The following is a 21,826-nucleotide window of genomic DNA, read 5'->3' as shown; positions in this document are numbered from 1 at the left end:
GCTTTGCGCGAAATGACGTCGCCCCGACGTAATGTTTTGAACGGCGACGTGCATAACGTACTTTCGTATTCCCGGACGACTTACGCAAAAAAAATAATAATTTGAAATTCGACGCGGGAAGGAGGGCCATACTTTAACATGGGCTGTCTATTGTTACACCACCTAAATAGCAGCCGTAACTTTGCGACGCGAAAAGTCGACTAGCGACGACGTAAGAGAATGCGATGAACGTGCGTACCTTCGTGGATCGGCGTAAACAGCGAATTAGCATACCCCACGCGGAAAATGACGCAATCTCCACCCAGCGGCCGCTGAAGTATTGCATCCTAAGACTCGAAGGCGTACGAAGCCGTACGGCTGTCGGATCTTAGCCAAATGCCGTCGTATCTTTGTTTGTGAATTACAAATAAAGATACGACGCGGCAAATTTGAAAGTACGCCGGAGTATCAGCAGATACTCCGGCGTACTTCTTCTCTGAATCTGGCCCTCCATTTTTTTTTATGAAATTGCAAAGCAGTTGAAGGCATAAATGGCAGTTTTATATGCAACATATAGCACTACCCCTATCCAAAAAAATTAATGTAAAAAACAAAAACAAATTTATCAAAAAAAAATGCACTGCAAATCAATCAACGTGTATCAATACATCAATAGTCTTGCATTTATTTAATACAACCTTATGGATTTGCACAGCATTTTTTCATCATGAATTATTTTTTTATTTTTTTACATTTATTGATGTATTTAACCACTTGCCTATGGGAGCTATTTTTTGTTTTTTTGCGTGGATTTTAAAATCTGCATTTTTTTCTAGAAATTACTGTAACCCCCCCCCCCCCCCCCAAAAAAAAAGTCATATGGAAATGAGCCCGTACAAGAGGAACCCAGGGAACTTCCATTCCCCAATGCCACTTACACCTAATGACCCTGGAAGCGACATCTATTAATTCACTTCCTGGGTCACAGCTGTAATTTCTCAGCTGGTGTAGTCAAGAATGTAGCAGATCTTTTTTTTTTTAAATACTTTTTATTGCGTTATGTGAAAAAAAAAAAGTTACAAAATAAAGCCTCTAGGCATACCCTGGCTTAAAGCGGGAGTTCATCCGAAAACATTTTTTTAACATTAGATTTAGGCTAATTAAGGGGAGCAGAACGGGTATTTTTTTTAAAATCAATGCCATACTTACCGTTTTAGAGATAGATGTTCTCCCGCCGCTTCCGGGTATGATCTTCGGGACTGGGCGTTCCTATTTGATTGACAGCCTTCCGACGGTCGCATACATCGCGTCACGAGTTGCCGAAAGAAGCCGAACATCGGTGCGGCTCTATACGGCGCCTGCGCACTGATGTTCGGCTACTTTCGGAAACTCGTGACGCGCTGTATGCGACAGTCGGAAGGCTGTCAATCAAATAGGAACGCCCAGTACCGCAGCCCATACCCGGAAGCGGCGGGAGAACATCTATCTCTGAAATGGTAAGTACTGCTTCGATTTAAAAAAAATACCCGTTTCTGCTCCCCTTAATTAGCCTCAATCTAATGTTAAAAATAGATTTTTTGGGTGAACCTCCACTTTAATCAACATACATTGTAGCAGTCCTATAAGTTCTAATACATCTAATAGAACAACTACAATTTAAACTACTTGTGCCGACAAATTGGAGGGATACTGGAAAGGATAATGGATCTCATGCCGCGTACAAACGATCATTTTTCGGCTTGTAAAAAAATGACGTTTTTCAGCCTCTCGAAAAAACAAAGTTTTTTTCCAACATCATTAAAACGATGTTGCCCACACAAGATCGTGAAAAAAAAATGCTCTAGCAAAGCGCGTTGACGTACAACACGTAAAACGGCACTCTAAAGGGGAAGTTCCATGCGGATGGCGCCACCCTTGGGGCTGCTTTTAGCTGATTCCTTGTTAGTAAAAGACGATTCGTGCTTTTCTGTCTGTTACAGTGTGATGCTTACTCCATTACGAACGGTAGTTTTACCAGAACGAGCGCTCCCGTCTCATAACATTTTTCACGCCGTTAAAGCCCAAACATGACCATTTTTTACAACCCGAAAAACGGCATTGTTTAACCAGTTCCCGACCCCCGCATGTACATATACGTCCACAATATGGCACGTACAGGCACATGGGCGTACATGTACGTCCTCGCCTATTAGCGGGTGGGGGGTCCGATCGGGACCCCCCCCGCTACATGCGGAGGTCGGGTCCGCTCGGGGAGCGATCCGGGACCACGGCGCGGCTATTTGTTTATAGCCGCTCCGTCGCGATCGCTCCCCGGAGCTGAAGAACGGGGAGAGCCGTGTGTAAACACGGCTTCCCCGTGCTTCACTGTGTCGGCGCATCGATCGCGTCATTCCCTTTATAGGGAAGACACGATCGATGACGTCATTCCTACAGCCACACCCCCCTACAGTTGTAAACACATTCTAGGTGCACCCTAACTCCTACAGCGCCACCTGTGGTTAACTCCCAAACTGCAACTGTCATTTTCACAATAAAGAATGCAATTTAAATGCATTTTTTGCTGTGAAAATGACAATGGTCCCAAAAATGTGTCAAAATTGTCCGAAGTGTCCGCCATAATGTCGCAGTCACGAAAAAAATTGCTGATCGCCGCCATTAGTAGTAAAAAAAAAAAAAATTAATAAAAATGCAATAAAACTATCCCCTATTTTGTAAACGCTATAAATTTTGCGCAAACCAATCGATAAACGCTTATTGTGATTTTTTTTACTAAAAATATGTAGAAGAATACGTATCGGCCTAAACTGAGGGAAAAAAATGTTTTTATATATGTTTTTGGGGGAAATTTATTATAGCAAAAAGTAAAAAATATTGCATTTTTTTCAAAATTGTCGCTCTATTTTTGTTTATAGCGCAAAAACTAAAAACCGCAGATGTGATCAAATACCACCAAAAGAAAGCTCTATTTGTGGGGAAAAAAGGACGCCAATTTTGTTTGGGAGCCACGTCGCACGACCGCGCAATTGTCTGTTAAAGCGACGCAGTCCCGAACTGTAAAAACACCTTGGGTCTTTAGGCTGCATATTGGTCCGGGGCTTAAGTGGTTAAAACGTCGTTAAAAAATAGAGCATGTTTGAATTTAGTTTTTTGTCGTTTTTCAGAACCCGAAAAATGCTTTGAGACCCACACACGATCATTTTAAATGACAAATTAAAAAACAACGTTTTTTACAACCCGAAAAATGATTGTGTGTACGCGGCATCATACTTCAGGTGACCACTTCAGGGAGATATGCTGAGGTTGAGAATAATACATCTAGGTGAACCTTCAAATAACAGAAGAGTTAGGTTTTTACCGCTACCAGACATTTAGTTAACCACTTAAGGACCGCCTCCTGCAGATATACGTCGGCAGAATGGCACGGCTGGGCACAAGCACGTACCTGTACGTTCTCTTTAAGTGCCCAGCTGTGTCAAATGTGTCAAAATTGTCCGAAGTGTCCGCCATAATGTCACAGTCACGGAAAAAATTGCTGATCGCCGCCATTAGTAGTAAAAAAAAAAAATTAATAAAAATGCAATAAAACTAACCCCTTATTTTGTAAACGATATAAATTTTGCGCAAACCAATTGATAAACGCTTATTGCGATTTTTTTTTTTACCAAAAATATGTAGAAGAATACGTGTCGGCCTAAACTGAGGGAAAAAAAAAATTATATATTTTTGGGGGATATTTATTATAGCAAAAAGTAAAAAATATTGTTTTGTTTTTTAAATTGTCGCTCTATTTTTGTTTATAGTGCAAAAAATAAAAACCGCAGAGGTGATCAAATACCACCAAAAGAAAGCTCTATTTGTGGGAAAAAAAGGACTCCAATTTTGTTTGGGAGCCACGTCGCACGACCGCGCAATTGTCAGTTAAAGCGACGCAGTGCTGAATCGCAAAAACTGGCCAGGTCCTTTACCCGCATAAAGGTCCGGGTCTTAAAGCGGAGTTCCACCCAAAAGTGGAACTTCCGCTTAATCCACTGCTCGCCCCCTTACATGCCACATTTGGCATGTAATTTTTTGGGGGGGAGTGGGGGCTTTAGGAGGAGTGGGACTTCCTGTCCCACTTCCTCCTTGTAGGCGATCGCCTGGGACACGTTACAGGTCCCAGGCGACCGCCTGTCCAATCAGATGGCGCAGCGCCGCTCGCGCATGCGCAGTGGGTGCCCGGCCGTGAAGCCGAAAGCTGTCACGGCCGGGTTCCCACACTTAGAATGAAGACGCGGAGCCCCGGCCGGCGTGTCGTTGGAACGTGGAGCAGGTGGGTGTATGTTTATTAAAAGCCAGCAGCTACACTTTTTGTAGCTGCTGACTTTTAAAAAACATTAAAAATGACTGGAACACCCCTTTAAGTGGTTAAAGTAAGAATGCAGCTAATCAAGCATGACTTCTGCTTGATTAGCTGTAGTGAAGGACAGGGAAGACATTTGGGATCTAATAGACCCTCAATGCCTCTATAAAAAGTACCTGTAATCTACAAATGGTATCACATAGCCTTTTAGCATCCTTGTGATAGCAATAAAGTAAAAAAGAAAAATCTATAAAATAAGTAAAAATAATTTAAAAAAATGTAAGGCATCCCTTAAACACCCCAAATAAAATGCACAGCGTAGGGTGGCCATGTGTGTGTAAGCATCAATTGCACCATATAGGTGAAGTCTCATCACGAATGTCAGAATGAGAGCAGTAATTCTAGGGCCATAATTCATGGTGAACTCTGTACATGCTTTTAAAGTGTCACCTATGGAGGATTTTTGGTACCATAGTTTTTGGTTATTTCATGGGCTTGTGGAGTTTTAGGCTGGGTTCACACCATAGCATGGAGCGGCTCACAGCAGGGGTCAAGTGCGACCCCATCCACCGTTTCAGGTCAAATTTCAGCCTAAATTTTTGGCTGAATTCGGACCTGAAACGGACCAAAAGACGCACAGGACTCCATAGAGTGCCGGTCACAATCTCCTGACATTGGAATTGGATGCAGATGAGCAAGTTTAGGGTGGAGTCCTGACCTCAACCCAATGGAACACCTGTGGGATGAATTAGAGCGGAGACTGCGAGCCAGGCCTTCTCGACCAGATCAGTGTCTGACCTCACAAACACTCTTCTGGAAGAATGGTCAAACATTCTCATAGACACTCCTAAACCTTGTGGACAGCCTTCCCAGAAGAGTAGAAGCTGTTATCTGCAAAGGGGGGGGGGGGGGGTCAACTCAATATTGAACCCTACAGACTAAGACTAGGATGTCATTAAATTTCATGTGCGTGTAAAGGCAGGTGTCCCAATACTTTTGGTAATATAGTGTATCTTGCCATAAGGCTGTCCTCACAGTACATTGTGAGCTTTGACCAGTAATGCACACATCAAAAAAGAACAGTTCCCAGTGGTACACAATGCCGTACTACCGACGATTTCTATTATATATGTAGACCAGTCTCCAGGAGCCCGGGGCACTGAAATGGTTAACAGTGCATCGTAGTCAGAAAATGAAGAAGTAATTTAAAATGGACATTTTTTCCCCTGAGCAGAGTTTCAATATCACACATAAAAGTCACAGTTTAAAGGCTAATTCCGTGAATAGAGATTAGCTGAAATACAAATTAGTATGCAAGACTGATATGAAAGACAAACATACAGAGCAATGAGCGCGCCATCCATCAAGGAATATTTGCATGTGTAAATGTCAAGATATCACCTCGCGGTGACCTTACTGGAATCTGTGGCGCTGAGTATCATGGGATAAGTGCGGTCACATGACAAGCACTGGTGATATTTAGAGGAGAAGTGGGCGATTCCTCAGGAATAAAGGAAATTTCACGCATTGGTCTCACACAATGCTTGTGCCTTGCGGATCCTCTTATTCCCCTTGCAAGTCTATCAGACAGAGTTGGTGAGATTGAAATCACCAAGCTCTACGGATATGACTCTAATGACATGAAACCCACACCAGTCCCCTGGTAGCCAGAGGTCACATGATCTTTGCCTAGGCTTTAGGTTGTATAATGCCGCGTACACGCGATCGGAAATTCCGACAAAAAAAGTTCGATGTGAACTTTTGGTTGAAAATTCCGACCGTGTGTAGGCTCCATCTGACTTTTTCTGTCGGAATATATATATTCAACCTGTGAAGCTCTGGTGACCTCCATGCGCAAGAGGGTTAAAGCGGTGGTTCACCCTAAAAACTACTTTTTCTAATTCCACTGCCCCCCCACATTACAATCCGATTAAGGCTCTTATTATTTTTTTCAAGCTGTACATACCTTAGTACAGCATATTCACCCGTGCATCCGGGTTGGGCGTTCCTCACAAGCTGGTGATTGACGTTTTGCCCAAAAACGAGCTCCCCCCGTCGTGTAAGCCACGTCACGGTTGGCGAAAGGAGCCGAACGGCGAGTCGGCGCTATACTGCGCATGCGCATCGCCGTTCGGCTCCTTTCGCCAATCGTGACGCGGCTTACGCGACGGGGGGGGGAGCTCGTTTTTGGCCAAAACGTCAATCACACACATGTGAGGAACGTCCACTCCCGCGGGACTCGCAACCCGGATGCACGTGTGAATATGCTGTACTAAGGTATGTACAGCAATGAAAAAATAATAAGAGCCTTAATCGGATTGTAATGTGGGGGGGCAGTGGAATTAGAAAAAGTAGTTTTTAGGGTGAACCACTGCTTTAAGGCAGTACTGGAAAATAATGGTGGCCACACAAAATATCGACACTTTGGGCCCAATTTGGACATTTTCACTTAGGCCCCGTACACACCATAGAATCCATCCGCAGATAAATCCCAGCAAATGGGTTTCAGCGGATAGATTCTATGGTGTGTACACGCCAGCGGATCTTTTTCCGCGGATATATCTCCCCTGGGATGGATTCCAGCAGATCGAATATTTGCTGACATGCACAACATATCCATCTGCTGGAGTCCATCCCAACGGATGGATCCGCTGGTCTGTACAGACTCACCGGATCCATCCGTCCGTAGGGATCCCCCGCATGCGTAGTAATGATTAGACGCATGCGTGGAATTCCTTATATGACAGCGTCGCGCACGTCGCCGTGTCATAATCGCGGCGACGGCGCGACACGTCATCGCCAGAGGATTTCGGTGCGGATTTCAATGCGATGGTGAGTACACTCCATCGCATTAAAATCTGCTGAAATCCTCGAGAGGATTTATCCGCGGAAACGGTCCGCTGGACCGTATCCGCGGATAAATCCTCCCGTGTGTATGGGGCCTTAGGGGTGTACTCACTTTTGTTGCCAGCAGTTTAGACATTAATGTTGAGTTATTTTGAAGGGGACAGCAAATTTACACTGTTATACAAGCTGTACACTCACTACACAACTTTGTAGCAAAGTGTAATGTCTTCAAGATAGAATAAAATATTTACAAAAATGTGAGGGGTGTACTAACTTTTGTGAGATAATGTGTATTCTTCAATACTGTGCTACAGAATACCTATTATTATCAAGCCACAAAAACAAAACAAAAAAACTGAAAATAAATGTCACATGAAGTGACACAAAGTAACGTTTGGTTCAGCCCATGTTTGAATTTTGTTTGCTGTAGATTGAATTAGGGCAGGCAGCACAGCAGGGAGGCTTTTCTGAACCCCACGAGGAAGGTGTTGAGTGGGCTTCACAGGCATTTAGAATGAGTTATAAACAAAAAGTGTTTAGAGGTGACCCACGCGTAGAGTTCAGATACACAAATCCTGATTCATTTCTGTTCAGTCTGCGTGGTTCTGCTCTTTACAGCCTCCGAAACTCCTTTACACTCATACATACACACTAGGGCCCAGATTCACAAAGCACTTACGCCGACGTATAACAAGTTACGCCAACGTAAGTGCAAATGTGCGCCATCGTATCTGTGCGCCAGACCCACAAACTAAGATGCGCCTAAAAACAGGCTTCACCCCGCCGACGTACCTTGCCTAAGCCGGCGTAGGGTGGGCGCACATTTAGGCTGGATGTATGGTGGCGCTCCCATTGATCAGCCATTCAAATATGCAAATGAGGGAAATACGGCGATTCACGAACGTATGCGCGCCCGACGCAGGCTACGCGAGGTGCGCGTAAGTTGTACGTCCGGCGTAAAGTTATTCCCCATAAAGGAGGTGCAACCCAGCACCAGACATGCAAAGGTCTGCGCCAGGGAACACAAGCCGGCGTATTGTACGTCGGACATGTGTCTGGCTGGGCGTAGGTTACGTTCACGGCATACGCAATGATCCGGCATAGCTTAGGCAGTTGTTCCGACGTGGTTGTGAGCAGGCGCAGGGGGATGCGTCCACGTCACGGTGCATGCGCAGTTCGTCATACGTTCTTGTCTGGCGCTCGGCCCATCATTTGCATGGGGTCACGCTTCATTTGCATGGGTCACGCCCACTTCCACCTACGCCGGCCTGCGCCTTTGAAACCCAGGCCACGCTGGCGCAGCGTAGGGAGCACTGGCTTTCTGAATTCCCTGCTTGCCTCTCTGCGCTGCGTTGACGTAGCGTACATTGTTTGCCCTACGGCGGCGTAATGTGCGCCGGCTCTCTGTGAATCTGGGCCTTACTGTATAGTGCAGGGATGTAAATGGGTGCTGTTTAAGGGCTCTTTCACACGGAGCGGACCGTTTACGGGTCCGCTCCGTGTGTCTCCGTCGGCTCAGCGGGGATCCCCGCTCAGCTGTCGGCGGATAGGGCGGTCCCCGCACACAGTGCAGGGACAGCCCTGTCTCTGCTCCACTGTCCCCTATGGAGAACCTGATGCAGACGGACCGTCTGTCCGTTTGCATCAGTTCTGCTCCGCCGAACGGAAGAAAAATAGGGTTTCTTCCGTTCGGAAAAGCGGATCCCGACTGACGCGGACGCTAGCGGATGCTCCATCCGCTAACGGACGCGTTCCCATAGGGATTCATTACAAATTCGTTAACGGACTTGTAATGAGCGGACAAACGGTCCGCTGGTGTGAAAGGACCCTAAGGGTCAATAGGATCCGGTAAGCAGGCTTGCCACCACTCACGGTGGTGACGAGTGTGCATGCACATCTTTTTTTTTTCACCGAAGCTGTGAAATTTTTTCGACATCATTTTATATGTAGACTCTTATGTAATCTTTTATTAAAGACTTATGAACGTTGAGTTAGCGCTGAACCCTCTTTGTATTGTATAACACAGGTAACGCCTAATATTATAGAGCCTTTTATTCCAAAGAGCATATAGCTGTGCCAGGCTAGTTGACAATCATCAGTGTAGTCTACAGCGGTGGTTCTCAACCTCAAGTAGCCCCCAATGGGCATTGTTTTGGGAACTTCCCTTAGATAAAAAAAAACTCTTATCAATATCATGTCATTGATTTAAAGCAGCTGTACAAAGTAAAGGAAAACCTGAAAACATGGCCCATTGGGGGTACTTGAGGACTGAGGTTGGGAACCACTGGTCTGCAAAAACCATGGCTTCTATGGAGTAGAACTTATGGCAGGTGTCTCCAAACTTTCAAAACAAAGGGCCAGTTAAGTATCCTTCAGAAATGGGGGGGGGGACCGGCAGACTGTGGCCAGTGGGAGATGAAAATGCCTCAGCATCAGTGGGAGCAAAAAGAATTACATAATGCTTGTGGTCAGTAAGAGGGATAGTGGACCATCATTGGTATTAGTGTGTGACGTAGGGCGTCCTTGTTGGTATAAGTTGGTTGCCCAACTGTTGCTTTCAATGAGTGTCATTCAGAGGAATGGTGCTCCAGCATAAATGTGAGAAATAAAGCCCCACTGTTGGTGTCAGCAAAAGGAATCGTGTCTCACTGTTGGTATCATTGAGAGGAACTCTGAGCCAAGGGCTGGATAAAAGTTAGCAAAGGACTGCATCTGGCCCGCAGGCTGCAGTTCAGAGACCATTGGTTTATAGAATGACACACCCAATGGGGAGGTGGGCTTAAAGAGGAAGATAAGCCTAATTATAACTATTCTTAAAAACACTCCCTCTTCCCTCCTCCTACCTATACTTCATCGACTGTATAAAAAAGATCTGTGCACTACAGGGGAGAGGAGGGAGTGCCAGCAATGGATGACCCATGGGAGCCTGTGGGTGATGTCTTGGATCCGGGAATTCAGTTTTTGTCGAGTGATCCTTTACTTGGGGAAACCAAAGCTGTGGTGTCATGTGACCCGACTAGAAAATTTAGGAACCAATAAAAATAAAATAATATTGCGCAAACCACTAGGTGTCGTGAGTCAGACTGCCAACATAACAAAGTGGATACTTGGTGAAAATGTTGTGAAAAAAAATGTAGCGCCCAAAGTGAAAGAATAAATAAATAAACCCTTAAAAGGATAATAATAAAGTAAATCTGACAGTCAAATGATCTGCATCACCGACTGCTCTAGTACCAAAATATGTGAACCTGTGAGGTGAAAACAAACACATGAACAATAGACCAAAATACCTCAGATAAAGGCCTATATAATGGTGCCGAAAAATGGTGCAAAAATAAAAATGATGCAATCGGCTGTAAGTGAAAATGATGTCTGTGTGAGATCAGAGCAACTGGTCCCTCCTAGACAATCACTATGGTGTGGTGGATAGTGAACAAAAATATCGTTCAAGTGTTCTAAAAACGAAAGGCCCTTGCTAGATATATTGTATAGAAAATTAAAAATATATTATATAGAAAATTTAGGTATACAGATCTTTTTTATACAAGCTATGCAGGAGAGGTAGGAGGGGAGGGGGATTTTTTAAGGATTGTTATAGTTAGCCTTTACCACCAGTATAAAAGTTCCCCATTTCTAGATGTACAATTGGCCCCATGAAAAAAGGAATGATTTGAATGGCTCAAGTAGAGATTTTGGTTCCTTTTGATCCTTGTGTAGTTGGATTCACCACAGCTTGTCTGGTTGGGTTCACCACAACTTGTTTAGTTATTGTTATACCATATGTAATAGAAATGTTCTATTTTTGTTTTTTGGGGTTTTTGGTTCCTTCTAACTCACTTCACTGAACCTTGAGTAGTTGGGTTCACAACAACTTGTTCTGTTGGGTTCACTACAACTTGTCCGGTTGGGTTCACTACAACTTGTCCGGTTGGGTTCACCACAACCTGTCGGGTTGGGTTCACCACAACCTGTCGGGTTGGGTTCACCACAACCTGTCGGGTTGGGTTCACCACAACCTGTCTGGTTGGGTTCACCACAACTTGTCGGGTTGGGTTCACCACAACTTGTCCGGTTGGGTTCACCACAACTTGTCAGGTTGGGTTAACTACAACTTGTCTGATTGGGTTCACCACAACTTGTCCAGTTTGGTTCACCACAACTTGTTCGGTTTAGTTAACTACAACTTGTCCGATTGGGTTCATCACAACTTGTCCAGTTGGGTTCACCACAACTCGCCTAGTTGTACCATATGTAATAGAGATTTTCATTTCACCTTCTGCAGAATCCCATACACAAATTCTGCCAGTCAAACGTTTACAAAAAAAATGTTACTGGAAGTTTTAAACAGAATTTTACCAGTGTGAGATATATGGTGGTAATGCTATTACAATACGGATGGGCAGGTCTTCCACTACCTACCGTTACTTGCTATTGAGACAACTGCTGTCAGGTTTATGTATAGGAACACTACTAAGCTGCACCATGCCATTCCAATTTACCACAAAACTGAGCCATCACTCCACAGACCATGATCACAATGTATAATCACGTGCTGGAGCTTGCTACTTACGGTTCAATGGTAGGCTGGCGTTGCTGGTACCCAGCTTGTTTACCGCTACACAAGTATAGTTGCCGAAATGTTCTTCTGTTACGTTGGAGACGTGAAGGATCGATCTGGTGCTGTAGTTCTTTATGAGGATGCCCTTCTGTCCGTTTGTCAGTCTACCGAGGAAAAACAAAGGTGTATATTACATACGTCCTACAGAAGATAAAGTTGTAATTTCATTGGCTGTATAATGTCCTGGGATTTCTATTTAAGCGTATTTTTTTATTTTTTTTGTCACAAGTACAAAAAAAAAACCTGTTATTTAATTTGTAAATAACTTTGCAATGCTTTGTGTGAGAATAATTTTAATGTAATTGTAAGCAGAAATTAAACAACAAAATGTATAGTTTTATTTTACAGTGAGAAAAAGTTTTTTTTTAAATAAACCTGATCAAAAAAGAAAATAATTGTTTTTTTTTTTCTAAGGATTGCATGTAAAAAGATTTTTTTACAAGACAATATCAGGAAAAGAAAATAGAGGTGAAGTCAGACTAATATGACATTGAAGACCCAACTATAAAGTGGAGCTGTTGCCTATAGCGTCCTTAATGGCTTTAGATCAAAAACTGCCTTCTGTCAAACTGACACGTCCATTTATGCTCATAGATCAGAGTCAAAATGTAAACGGGATCATTTTATGTCACAATGTGGTGCCAAGTACAGACAGGATTTATATTATATAGAACACCATACAGTATATTAAATCACCACTTTACTGTAGCAAGGACACTAATAAGTAATAAACCTTTGTCTCACTCTGGGGGTTTAAGAGCTCTTTGCAAAGTCAGACGGTAAGTTGTAACCTTATCTTTTTTTTATTTTTTTATTTTACTCTTAAATAAAATGGCGTGCATGCGATATATCAAGCCACTTTATTCCACATCCATGGTCTTATATCATGTAAAATATAGAGTGCTTTGACCTTCCATTAATTAGGTGGAGCAGCTCCCTTGCAAAATAGCTACTAAGGGTGATTTTGATTGTTCGCATGGTGATGCACTTGATTGAATAATTAGGGGATTTTAAAGGGACCTGATTAAAAATAATGGCCCAGATTCAGATACGAGTTACGACAGCGTATCTCCGGATACGCCGCCGTAACTCTGAGTGTGCAGGGTCGTATCTATGCGCTTGATTCTAAGGCCTCGTACAGACGGACGGACTGTTCGCTGAAAACGGTCCGCTGGACCGTTTTCAGCGGACATGTCCGCCCGGAGATTTCTGTCTGATGGTTGTACACACCATCAGACAGAAATCCGCGCGTACACGATACGCGGTGACGAGGCCGCGCCGTCGCCGTGACGATGACGCGGCGACGTGCGCGGCCCTGGAAGTTCAATGCTTCCACGCATGGGTCGAAATGATTCGACGCATGCGAGGGATGGCGGCCGATCGAACATGTACGGTGAGTCTGTACAGACGACCGAACATGTCCGACGGACAGGCTTCCAGCGGACATGTTTCTTAGCATGCTAAGAAACATTTGTCTGATGCAAAACGGTCGGCTGGACAAATGTCCACTGGAAACCTGTCCGGTCGGCCGTACACACGACCGAACATGTCTGCTGAAACTGGTCCGCGGACCAGTTTCAGCAGACATGTTCGGTCGTGTGTAAGGGGCCTTAGAAACAGTTACGCATTGATTTCCCTAAGATCCGAGCAGCGTAAGTCTATTACACCGTCGTATTTTAGGCTGCACATTTACGCTGGCCGCTAGGTGGCGCTTCTGTAGAAGAGGCAATATTTACGCGAGGAATATGCAAATTAGGTAGATACGCCGATTCAGAAACGTACGTCCCCCCGGCGCATTTTTTTTACGTCGTTTGCGTAAGGCTTTTTCCGGCGTAAAGTTATCCCTCATAAAGCAGGGGTAAGTCATGTTAGGTATGGACATCGGAAACACACGAACAGCGTCGTATTTTACATTGTTTGCGTAAGTTGTTCGCGAATAGGGCTGTACGTAAGTTACGTTCACGGCGAAAGCATTGACAGTTTGCGGAGGGATTTGGAGCATGCACACTTGGAAACGTTCACGGACGGCTCATGCACCGTTTGTAAAAAACGTCAAATACGTGGGGTCACAAGTAATTTACATAAAACACGCCCACATCATCCACATTTGAATTAGGCGGGCTTACGCCGACACATTAACACTACGCCGCCGTAACTTAGGGCGCAAGTTCTTTCTGAATACGGAACTTGCGCCCTAAGTTACGGCGGCGTAATGTATCTGAGATACGTTACGCCCGCCGATAGATACGCAAGTGTATCTGAATCCGGGCCAATGTGAACATATGAGAATTGGATGTGTTGGTCTTGCTCAGGTGTCTTCCGCTAAACAAGGATGGGTAGATGTTACCACTTTGGAGGTAGGACTTGTACAAATATTTTACCCGCTTGCCAACCAGCGCACGCTGATCTACGTCGGCACCAGGGCCATCCTAATAGCATCATGGGCTCTTGGGCAAAGTAATGCACTGGGGCCCCTGTCAGCCTGCCCCAAATGTATGCACCTATTTAAGTATTAAAGTATCAATAGTTGATAGAATTAAACATATATTAGTACTTTTAAACATTAAGGGCCAAATCCACAAAAGAGATACGCAGGCGGAACTGCTGTTCCGCCTGCGTATCTCTGTGCCTAACTTTGGGAGCGATCCTCAAAAGGATTTTTCCCAAGTTAGGCAGAAGATCCGACATCCGTAATTTAGTTACGCTGTTGAATCTTCGGATGCAGTACCGCATCCGCCGCTGGGGGCATTTTGAGTCGAAATCCCTCCTTGCGTATGCAAATTAGTACTTACGGAGATCCACAAAGCTTTAGGCATTGTGTGATTTGCGTAAGTTACGAATTTGCTTGCGCAAAACTAAGGTTGGTTTTATATGGACTAACTTTAGTAGACCATGCAAAACCATACCTTTTTTTCGATCGCCGCGTTTTTTTTAAAAATTTGATTTTTTTTCCCGTCGCGTAACTTTTTTTTTTCCCGTCGCAACTTTACGAACCCGTCGCTATCCACAAAGCCCGACGTAAACTACGTATGCGCGATGCACGTCGGGAAAAATGACGTCACACGCATGCGCAGTCCGTCCGGCGCGGGAGCGCGCCCTAATTTAAATGGGAATCGCCCATTTTAATTAGGGATCGCTTAAGATGCAAGGAGATCAGCTACACTGGCGCAATTTTAGAGGTAAGTGCTCTGTGGATCGCTACCTAAAATACTAAAATTGCGCCAGTGTAACTTTTCTGCCTAAAACTAAGATCCGCAATTTCTTTGTGGATTTGGCCCTAAGAAAACATGCCATAAATCAAATACTAATTCAGCAATGTTAAAAAATTTCAAGGTGCATGAATAGTTTTTCAAGGCACTGTATATCCAAAACTAAAAAAAAGTAACAGTTTGGCTATATCTAGGTTTAATGAGAAAAGAGAAAGAAAAAGGTAAAAGAAAAATGAGAAAAGAAAAAGACTGCATTTATATTATACTAACCAACAAAAAACTAAGGCCCGGATTCACGTAGGAGAGCGCATCTTTGTGCGGGCGTAACGTATCCTATTTACGTTACGCCTCCGCTACTTTGACAGGCAAGTGCAGTATTCTCAAAGCAAAGTTGCGGCGGCGTAGTGTAAATAGGCCGGTGTAAGCCCGCCTAATTCAAATGTGGAAGATGTGGGAGTGTATTATGTAAATGTATTGTGACCCCACATAAATGACGCTTTCTCCGAACGGCACATGCGCCGTCCGTGAAAGTATCCCAGTGCGCATGCTCCAAATTAACGCGCAAAAAGCCAATGCTTTCGACATGAACGTAAATTACGCACAGCCCTATTCGCGAACGACTTACGCAAACGACGTAATCGACAGAAAATTTGGCGCTGGCCCGACGTCCATACTTAACATTGGTACGCCTCATATAGCAGGGATAAGTTTACGCCGGAAAAAGCCTAACGTAAACGGCGTATCTGTACTGCGTCGGCCGGGCGTACGTTCGTGAATTGGCGTATCAAGCTGATTTACATATTTCTAGGCATAAATCAGCGTACACGCCCCTAGCGGCCAGCGTAAATATGTAGTTAAGATACGACGGCGTAGGAGACTTACGCTGGTCGTATCTTATACAAATTCTGGCATATCTGATTCTTTGAATCAGGCGCCAAGATACGACGCCTCAGACTCAGAGATACAACGTCATATCTCCTACGTGAATCTGGGCCCAAAAGTAGAACAGTTTAGCTAGATTCAGGTTTAATTAGAAAATAAAAAAGAAAAGGTAAATGAAAAAAGAGAAAAGAAAAACACAAAAAAAAGAGAAAAGAAAACAAATGCATGTATATTAAACTATCTAACTTAATGTATTTAATAAAAAAAGAGTAGAAAAAACATAAACATTCATACTTTCTTTCGCCCTTGTACCACTCGAATGTTGGCGCTGGGACAGCTGCTGTTTCACATCTGATTAATCCAGTTTTTCCCAAGGAGACCCCCGACGGCGTGATTTCCAGGATTGTGGGTGCAACTGAAAAAAAGAGGCAATATTTACAAATCTGAATACGTACAATGCTAATAACATTAGCCTGGTGAAAAAAAAGATGTGCAAATTAAAAATGTGGCTATAGTTAAAATTTCTCACGTTCATGTTTTTTACCCTGCATTTCTAGTTTACTAGTTCAGAAAATAGTTGTTGTTCAAGGCATTATAAACCTTCTTATTTTGTGTTTTTCACCTACATAAGATGTACATTGATCATGTAATTTCATGATGTCATTTGTTGCCCTGTACACACAGCCTATAGTAGAGTAAATCTTCAAATTTTTATATCAAAAGTTTATTTTTGTGTTCAAACATGAGGCATGCAGCTTGGCACCGCTTTATGCACGACCTCTGTCTATAGTGTGAGAACTAACACTTCCTGTGAAGAAACTCTATATCCCACAATCCTTGGCATAGGCCTGCGCAAGGGGTGTGCCAGCTATTTGCACTATAGCATTTTGTATAAGTCCTGGGGGAAACCGAGTATCGGTAGGCCTGCTTGCCTTATGGGAAAGGTGGCTGCTATAGGTGACATACACAGTAGCCAGCTATAGTGTCTGACCACCTATGTTGGGGTAGACATGACACAGTCCCTTTCTTTGTCTCTAAAGTGAGAGGGTTTGAGCATTGGGGTGCACACCCGAATGTAATAGGCTGTGCACACCTATGGGTCCTCCGGTAGCGAGAGAGCTGGTGACATAGCTCCCTTCCCAGCGGTCGGATCCCAATAGCAACAGGAACAGAGAGCAGGTTAGAGCTACACAGTAATTAGATCTGACAAAGACACAAACAGGAAGAGTCATTACCAGAGGGAACATGATGCAGTTTCACTTAATTAGCACTCCCACATTTGTGATGCAATACAGAGGAAATGGCATGGATTGGACGCCGTTTGACCCAGAACAAGAAGTTGCCTGTCCTTTTTTTGTGAAATACTCCCCAAAGTTTAATAAATTATAAAGGGATGCAGACAAATTTCCTCAAAAGAACACTGCAAGTCCATCAGCTAATTAAAAATGAGAAAGTCACTCCCATTCAGGTTCACTTTGCAACCAAACAACTTTCTCTTCAGAGGAGGCAAAGGTAGGAATCTATAACAAAGTTTGTTAAAACCCCTGTAATCCCCCAGAAGGGTTTGTTTTTTTATTTCTCAACACAGGTGGAGTTAAAATATACACATCTTATAGGCTCATTCTGCCCAATGTTTGCAGACTCCTAGCTCGGACTCAACAGGGGAGTGTCGGACCTCTGCAGAGAGACCCCTGCTTCCACATAGAAACGAGAGAATCCTTCTCTACAGGATGTTCTTGATGCTCCTGGAATGTTTTTAGCTTATTTAAACCAAAAAAATTCAGTTGGGCTTCAACAGTCCCCGATTCTTTCGGAAGATTTTGTCAGGAAACAAACACAAAAGCTGATGGGAAACCCCATTTAACGTCAATCAAGATTCAGCCGCCACGTCTGCCCGGGTCTAATACCTCTGTACACCTTCTGCATACAATTTATAAATGTCAAAGCAGCCAGGAATCCGCTGCTAGGTGCGATGGCATTCAGTCACAGACAGCATGCAAAATAATCTGCAAGAATAGTTTTTTTTTTTTGGTCTTTTAACATTTTAATGAGCTTTGGGACTTTTGTGCATATTAGTTATGTCGCCCTAATTACTCATTATAATTCTAATGTGCATTTTATATTTAATTACAATGCTTATAAAGCTTTGCAATGGACAGTAAATTATTATAACTAGCGTGTGCATAATGAATATGAGCTGAATGTATTAACTTCTACACTGGGCTGCCCGTAGTAGGAGCCTACCAATTTACCTTTGTTGATTGTCCGCATAATACGATTAAACAAACTTTTTAATGCGTTTTTGCATCCCAATGAATCGTATTAAGTACAGGTAATTCTGAGGGTTGGTTACGGAGCGGAACTATCCTTTTTATTGAATGCTTGCGCTGTTTGGCTCTGATAATATTCCAGAGAGTAATATTGCCCTAATTAGAACTGGGATGGGAGAACGTCATCCAAAAATAAATAAATGATAATAATAATTTACTGTATAAAGCAACTTATTCAATAAAGAACTATGCTTAAAGCAGAACTCCAGACAAAAAAATACAATTAAAATTAACAGTTAAAATAATAAAAAAATAAAAAAAATAACTGCTTTTGCTGCAAAATGTATTAACAAACCTAAGTTACCTAACTGGTATCGTTATCCTAAGGCAGGGGGGTCAAACTCAATTTCATCGAGGGCCGCATCAGCATTATGATTGCCCTCAAAAGGGCCGGTTGTATCTGTAAGATTAGATGTCCAGCACATCCCCTCCCCTTACATTAGATGTTAAGAGCCACCCCACCATCAGAAGTTGAGTCCCCCATCCTCACTTACATCACAGTACACCCCCCTTTCCTTATGCTGCTGCTGGGAAGAAGCAGGATGCATTGCTTAAAAGCAGAAAGAAAGGGTCTTGAGGAGGGCGAGGGCCACATGAAATGGCCTGGAGGGCCGGATTCGACCCGCGGGCCTTGTGTTTGACACCTGTGTCCTAAGGTATTACTGTTGGTGTAAATAATCTGGTTCTTTGGTAGGTGGCTTCTACACCCCAGAGGACCTCTCCTTGGCTTGTGTGATGTAGTTTGAAATTTAAGCGCCATACAGTACCACTACTAAGAGGTCCAGATTGTCAGGGCTGAGCTCAGCCCTTGCTTCTCTGAGCTTGACCCCCAGACGATGTGCTTTTGACCACGAAACGTGTCGGGAGGACTCCACTGTCGCCCCATTTACATGCAAGAGCTCTTTTACTTCCAGCCAAATGTAAGTTTGTTAGCTGTGAATAAACACGTATTTTTTCTTTTATACGGAGTTACGCTATGTGGCCACTTCTCTTTATTTTTCTCTATGCACCACTAACACACTGAGCCAATTGGTTTTGGGATACCAACATCAGTATAGCTTCCGGCTTACTCCTGGGGACCTATTCCATATAAGGACCTACCCACCAGTTGGACCTACGCTTCCTGCCAAGGATTGCTGTTTGACAATCGTCATATAAAGCCTTGACTGACCTCTTTTGGCATATGCCACCAGTGGTCAACAAGTTCCGGTAAGCCTGCACTTTTTCCGGTGATGGGATTGTCACATTAAAGGAGTCACGCTTTTTCTACTTATTCACCTTTTCACTTGAATGACTTGTGGATGTTGATGAACTTTGCTACATACCTCGGATCATCACACTTAGGAGTTTTTGTTGGACTTTGTTTTTATGTTTGATACCACCTTAGGTGCATCAGTTCACGTGCCAGTTGGCACTGTTGTCACCCCTCGCTACAGAGGAATCTCACATGTTTCACAATTTGTGTCTAACATTTATTAATGTTATATGTGTTTTATTTTTTACTATACACATTTTTTGGTATTTTGATATTCATTTATTAATTTTAGCGCTACACATACGTATTTTTTTGAGCTGGCCGCTAAGCTCCTATCTCTCCACAGTGACTCACCTGTTGATGATCCTGCTCGTCGGTCCTGGCTACTTAAGCCGCCCAGCTCAGCTGCTCTCTGCCTTCACCTTGGTCAACATCACAGAGACTATCTCCTGTGTTCCTGTTGAAGACTTGCTTGGCTGACGTTCCTTCTGGCTCCAGATCCTGTTTGCTGTTCTACTACGTATATCTCTGGCTCTCTGACATTTGGCTTGGCTGACTATCCGATCCAGGTTCCTGAACTCTGGCTATGTTTTGATTACGCTATCTCTGTTTATCTTTTTATTATTATTATTAAACAAGTGTGATTTAACTGTACTTCTGTCTCGGTCTGATTCATGGTTTCTGACACAGATACAACTTTATTCCATTAAAGGTCAGGGGTACACTTCAAGAAATATCCAAAGCGTTTCAGGGGTCTAAGTGCCCCCTTCATCAGGGCTAGAAAGAACATAAGAAGATTATCAGGTCAATCTAACACCAATACAATGTCCCCTCTACGGGGTCATAATTAAAACCAAACAGTCAATAGAATTGGGAGTGTCAAAATAATTACCGGTACATATACAAATAGAATGTGAGTAATGAGATATTTTTTTTTAAAAGGTACTAATAATTACACTAATAATAATCATTGCTTTTATTAAAATGATACGTATGGGTGAGATGTTAACTTAATAAAAAGAGAAAAAAAAAACTCTCAAAACTGATATGTGTATAAATGGAACCATACATTATTAGACAATCTGATTGTACGGTTGTGAAATGAAAATAAATAAAATAAAAAAACTCTAATAATGGCATAATAATTATACAGTAGAACATCGGATTGCGAGTAACGCGGTTTATGAGCTTTTCGCAATATGAGCTGTTTTTTTTTTTAAATCCTGATTGATTTGCGTGCGTTGTCTCGCAAGATGAGCAGGATTAAAGCCACTGGTGTTTGCATTTCCGTATTTGGCTAGGGGTCCGGGGGGGGGGGGGGGGGGGGGGGCTGGTGGATCAGTTTGGTGCTTACAGTATATGTTTGAAACATTTGATCAGTGAATTGTACATTTTCCTGTATGCTGAACAACCTAAATAAAGAAATTTGACAGTCGAATCGAAACAATCCATAGGGGACAATGAACCTGTCATCTGCCTGCTCAGTGGAGATCAGCGGACAGATTCCCTACTGAGCAGGCGGATTCGCTGATTCCCGCTGAGCAGGCGGATGACAGGTTCATTGTCACCCTATGGATTGGTCCCCCGGAGTCCGGAGGGCCTAAGTTGGAAAATGATGTTCAGGCGTTAGGATTTGTTTCACCCTTCGCCATGAAGGGGGTTAAAAAGTGTGTCTATGGTTTATGGACTCTTTCTGAATCTCGGAACTTTCCTGTGTATTTTATGGAGTGTTTTATCTGGAATGTCCCATGTGGGATTTAATGCAGAAATCAAAGTGTAACAGTTGGAGTTTGTGATAAATTGCCATTATTGATCTTCTAAAATTTCCAACCTATTGCTGCGGCCTGCATATTTTATGTGTTTGGCTTTATGTTGTTTTTTAAAATGCGTATTATTAAAAGTCATATTTTATGATATTTGTGCCTGTGTTCCCAGATCTTTGTTTTACAACAGCTGATAAATTATTTGGTTCGGGAGCCGGTACGCAGTTGTTAAAAAAGTTGGGATAAATGACACCGAAAGAAACAATTCAATATAAATTTTAAAATTGAAATCCCAATTCGTTATTGGAGGAAAAGGGGTAGCTTGGCCTGCCATAGAATTATTATTTTGTGCTGAAACCTTAAAGAAAATATCCATATGCAATAAAATATTGATGTAAGATACATAATAGATGTGACATGCATTGCTAATAAAAAAGCCACAGAAAAATGTAAAGCACAACTCCAGCCACAACAATTCCTTTTGTTTTGGATAGAACTTTCAAATGCATATCACAGTCCCCTTTGCACCCTTAGGCCCCTTTCATTTCATTGGCATTGCGGGCGGTATTGCCGCGGTTTCCCATTGTTTTTAAATGGGAAGGAG

General features: G+C 43.2%; 1 protein-coding gene across 6 annotated transcripts in view; it reads right to left on the bottom strand.

Moving 5' to 3' along the window:
- Window positions 1–21,826, bottom strand: part of NEGR1 (neuronal growth regulator 1) — a 641,177-nt gene that overhangs the window by 124,258 nt on the left and 495,093 nt on the right. For all 6 annotated transcript variants that reach the window (XM_040360703.1, XM_040360701.1, XM_040360702.1 and 3 more), the window contains 2 exons: window positions 16,169–16,289; window positions 11,736–11,887 (listed from right to left, as the gene is read on the bottom strand). In XM_040360703.1, the coding sequence (XP_040216637.1) occupies window positions 11,736–11,887; window positions 16,169–16,289 (273 nt within the window). The remainder of the gene's footprint in view (window positions 1–11,735; window positions 11,888–16,168; window positions 16,290–21,826) is intronic.

The sequence above is a fragment of the Rana temporaria genome, chromosome 7 (genome assembly GCF_905171775.1).
Source record: "Rana temporaria chromosome 7, aRanTem1.1, whole genome shotgun sequence".
In the NCBI taxonomy this organism is placed as follows: domain Eukaryota; kingdom Metazoa; phylum Chordata; class Amphibia; order Anura; family Ranidae; genus Rana; species Rana temporaria.
Note: the sequence above shows the minus strand (reverse complement) of the source record. Positions and strands in the feature narration are given on the sequence as shown.